The sequence below is a fragment of the Habropoda laboriosa genome, unplaced genomic scaffold, assembly GCF_001263275.1.
Source record: "Habropoda laboriosa isolate 0110345459 unplaced genomic scaffold, ASM126327v1 scaffold28, whole genome shotgun sequence".
NCBI lineage: Eukaryota > Metazoa > Arthropoda > Insecta > Hymenoptera > Apidae > Habropoda > Habropoda laboriosa.
The window spans coordinates 3,057,539-3,061,161 of NW_017100174.1; the positions used below are offsets into that span (position 1 = coordinate 3,057,539).

The following is a 3,623-nucleotide window of genomic DNA, read 5'->3' on the forward strand; positions in this document are numbered from 1 at the left end:
GGTTTTTTGGAAATTAAGGGAGGCGAGGGGAACACTTTTCTGCTTTTTCGAAGTGTGCTTAAGTAGATAGGGAATTTGTTTTTTGGCTGAAGAGGGAGAGCTGATTGAGAGATTGAGAATTGTGTTTGTTGGAGATGGTTGCTATTATTGACTCCACAAAGATGACATTGTGAAGGGAAGTGCAGATATGATAAATATGAAAAGTTGTTATTTTTGCGAGATCAAAGTTGGAAAATGTTTTTGTGAAGGTGTAAATTCATTTACAATTACTGGAGGCACTAAGGTCGTCCGAAAATCAGTTGGATATTTTCAGATGACACTTTGTACGTTCTCCTTCGCTTCTTTTTAAAATGTAAATAAAACTAATGAAATTTTGTTAATACAAAATGATTTTAAACAAACATACTCTCCTTCAAAACAGTCGCAATAACGATAACCACATCGTATCGTCATCAGTCAACACGAGTATCCAAACATTTATGAACCACAACGTACAGCTATGTAGAACGAATTTCATTGCACGAAAATTGTGTCACACAATGAGTATTTATACATCTACTAACCATTCGTGCCTCGAACATTTCACGAAAATTCCCAATTCCAAGTAACCAGCATTTGTAGAACGAATTTCATTGCACGAAAATTGTGTCACACAATGAGTATTTATACAACATCTACTAACCATTCGTGCCTCGAACATTTCACGAAAATTCCCAATTCCAAGTAACCAGCATAGTTGCAAAAATCGATAGAAAACACTTCTCGCGGAGAAACAAGAAAGCACAGAAAGAGAGCGCAATGACTCAAAGTGGCCAAGTTTCTACGAGTTAAATCTTTAACGACTGGAACGAACTGTTCCGACTAGTGGGGTGCTGTATAGGGTTGGCTAGGGGGAATGGAGGAAGGAAAAGGGAAGAGGAAGGAGACCGAGCGGAGCCGAATCTATTTAATTAGAATTATGGCGATACGACGTGACCGAAGAATCTCAATTAATCTACGAAAGAGTTTAAGAGGCGACCAGAACGAAAGTGCAAGACCGGTTCGCGGTATCCGGCTCTCTCTCTCTTTCTATCTCTCCTTCGACTAATTTGTTCAATTACTTTTATCGCTGCGTTTCCCCCGCGACAGAGAAGGGACTTACGCTCGGACGTGAAATGAAGTGAACGCGGGCTAAAGAACCAGGCGGAAATATTAAAACGCGCGGATCAAAGCGAAAGGGTCATAAAGCAGGATCAACGTCGAGCGGTCTGGAAACTTAATAGAAGTATTAATATTGTGTAGCCGTTTCCGATCGTGTCGTTCTTCTTGTGGAAGTAGTTTCCCGTTCGAGAGGAAGCTAATAAATTTTATTATCTGAAGTTTCGCGATCTCGGTTTTCGGAGTTTAACTACGCGAGTCCTCGAGGATGATTAATTATTTTCGCGGTACGGTGAAACGGTTACGTAAATCTTACCCAAATTATACGCATAATGAGCTGCGAATTTCTTTTTCTTGAGACTATTTTTTGAGACTATTAACACTTGAAGCTATTTTGTTGGAAACTTTACTTAGAGCGGCGCAATGTCTACGAGTTTACTTTTACTCTTGTAGAACAGAAAATTTCACATAGTGCTTATTACAGGCACCGCGACGATTTTTAACGTTATAAATATTCAGCCACTTGCTGTTCAAGAGATATATCTTTTTTTGCAGGAACATGCAAAAACGTATTTAGGCGAGCCCGGCGCTTAATCGCTGAATCATGGCAACCAGCAACGTACTTTTTTTGTTCATACCCCTGTTTGACGTGTTCCATACTAGCCATGTTTAATTATTTTTCAACAAAAAAATTTGTAATCACTCTTCAAGGAGAGGTGAATACATAGGAATGAAGCTCGTGTTAGTAACTGTTACTGAACTTCTATAATAAATTAGCAAAGAAGGCCTAAAAGAACGGCTGTCGCACTAGAATACCCCCTTAAAGCGGGTCCGGCGTTTAAAGTGTCAAGATAGGTAGGATTTTTCTATTTTACCGCGGTATTGTCACTGTTACATGAAAAATACGAAAGTTACTTACCGATAAGCAGATATTCCCTTGGTGCTGATGTGCTCGACGGCGAGATTCACTTTGCAACTGCCACGCGCGTATGTAAAGATCGCCACGATATATGAGGCCGCCCCGTTTCGCTCGTAACATCAGGTGCCATCTGAAACGTAAATATGCAAAGCATATTTCAACCTGCTACAAATACCATCAAATTTAAAATGATCCCTTCACGCACGAATAAACATTCATTCCGGCGTATTATCTGCGGGGTCACGGAATATTCCGCAGAATTCGGGGTCCAGTAATCATCGCGTGTTACCGGTGCGCGCGTAAAATAGTGCAAAATAACTACGAACTAGAACACATACATATAGAACAACATCGACGACGAATTTGAAAAGTTGAAAATACTGAATAACTTTGAACAAATATGTTCCAGAGTGATTTTCACTCCTTCAAATATCCTGTCAAATATTTTTTTCAGTACTATACATACCAATGTTTCATCAGCATCGACGATTATCACTTCGAGATCTTCCCTTAGAGTTATTTGATCGTTGCAAAAATTAGCCGTGACCGCTGTGACGCGCAAACAGAGGAGATATCTTAAAGGATCTCAAAAAGATAAGACAAAATCCGATTTCCTCCTGGAATACTTCATTTTTTTCGAGAAGAACCAACGTTCCAGTTTCGCCTGAAGCTCAAGGAAAATCTCGCGGCGAAGGCCGCGGCTGATAATAAGAAAGGGGACACGCGCGTCGGAGGTAGGCGCGAAATAAATTGGCAAACGGTCGCAAGTCATGCTAGCATTCACGGTGATAGAGGTTCTGGCTCTGGAGAGAAACCGTTCACACCCTCTCGATAAAATAAATTCGTAAATGACACACCCTTTTCACGCGTCACTTCCGCGCGCGCAGTTCATCCTCCGGGGCTCTTTTTTCGCGGCCGAGCGGCGTGTTTACGAGGCGGAAAAGAGGGTGAATATCAGGAGTCAATAGTCGAGTTCCACGGAGGATACGCGCGCGCGATCCTTTATCGTGTCACATACTTCGTTCGCAACATTAACCCGGGAACGCTTGATATTTTCTCGCCAAGAACGGAACCGTTCTTCAACCGTCGACCAGGAAATGAAGACTATTTAAACTCCAGATCCTGCTGCGTTCACCGGGCATCTTCGTGGAGTTACGTGCCGCTTTGTGGAAATATTTTTAGAAACTCTCGCGTAGCGCGATTTACGATATTGTTTCGAGGAACTATGAATTTTCACGTACGTTGTTTCAAAGTCGCTTTTTGAATACGCTCAAATTGCTACAAATTTATGCGCCGTTTGGAGAATGTGGACGTTCGTGCAAATTGATATTTTTATAGGAAACTGGTAATAGGGAGACCCGAATGGAAATTTGTTTCAGGGGGTTGCAACCATTTTCTATTCATTTCGCATATTTCGTGTATTACATTTTTTTAAAGAATATATGCAAAGCTATTAAATGTATAAACGTATAACAGATTGATGTTAATTTGTTTCTGGTAATTGGGCATGAAAGCTTTGCAAATCTGCGGGGTGAAAATGAATTTTGCATATAATTCAAAAAAAAAA

General features: G+C 40.7%; 1 protein-coding gene across 1 annotated transcript in view; it reads right to left on the minus strand.

Moving 5' to 3' along the window:
* The window catches only part of LOC108578720 (transmembrane and TPR repeat-containing protein 1-like), a 175,595-nt gene that overhangs the window by 610 nt on the left and 171,362 nt on the right, over positions 1–3,623 (minus strand). Inside the window, exon 14 of the mRNA XM_017942098.1 lies at positions 2,057–2,186. Coding sequence (XP_017797587.1) covers positions 2,057–2,186 — 130 coding nt within the window. The remainder of the gene's footprint in view (positions 1–2,056; positions 2,187–3,623) is intronic.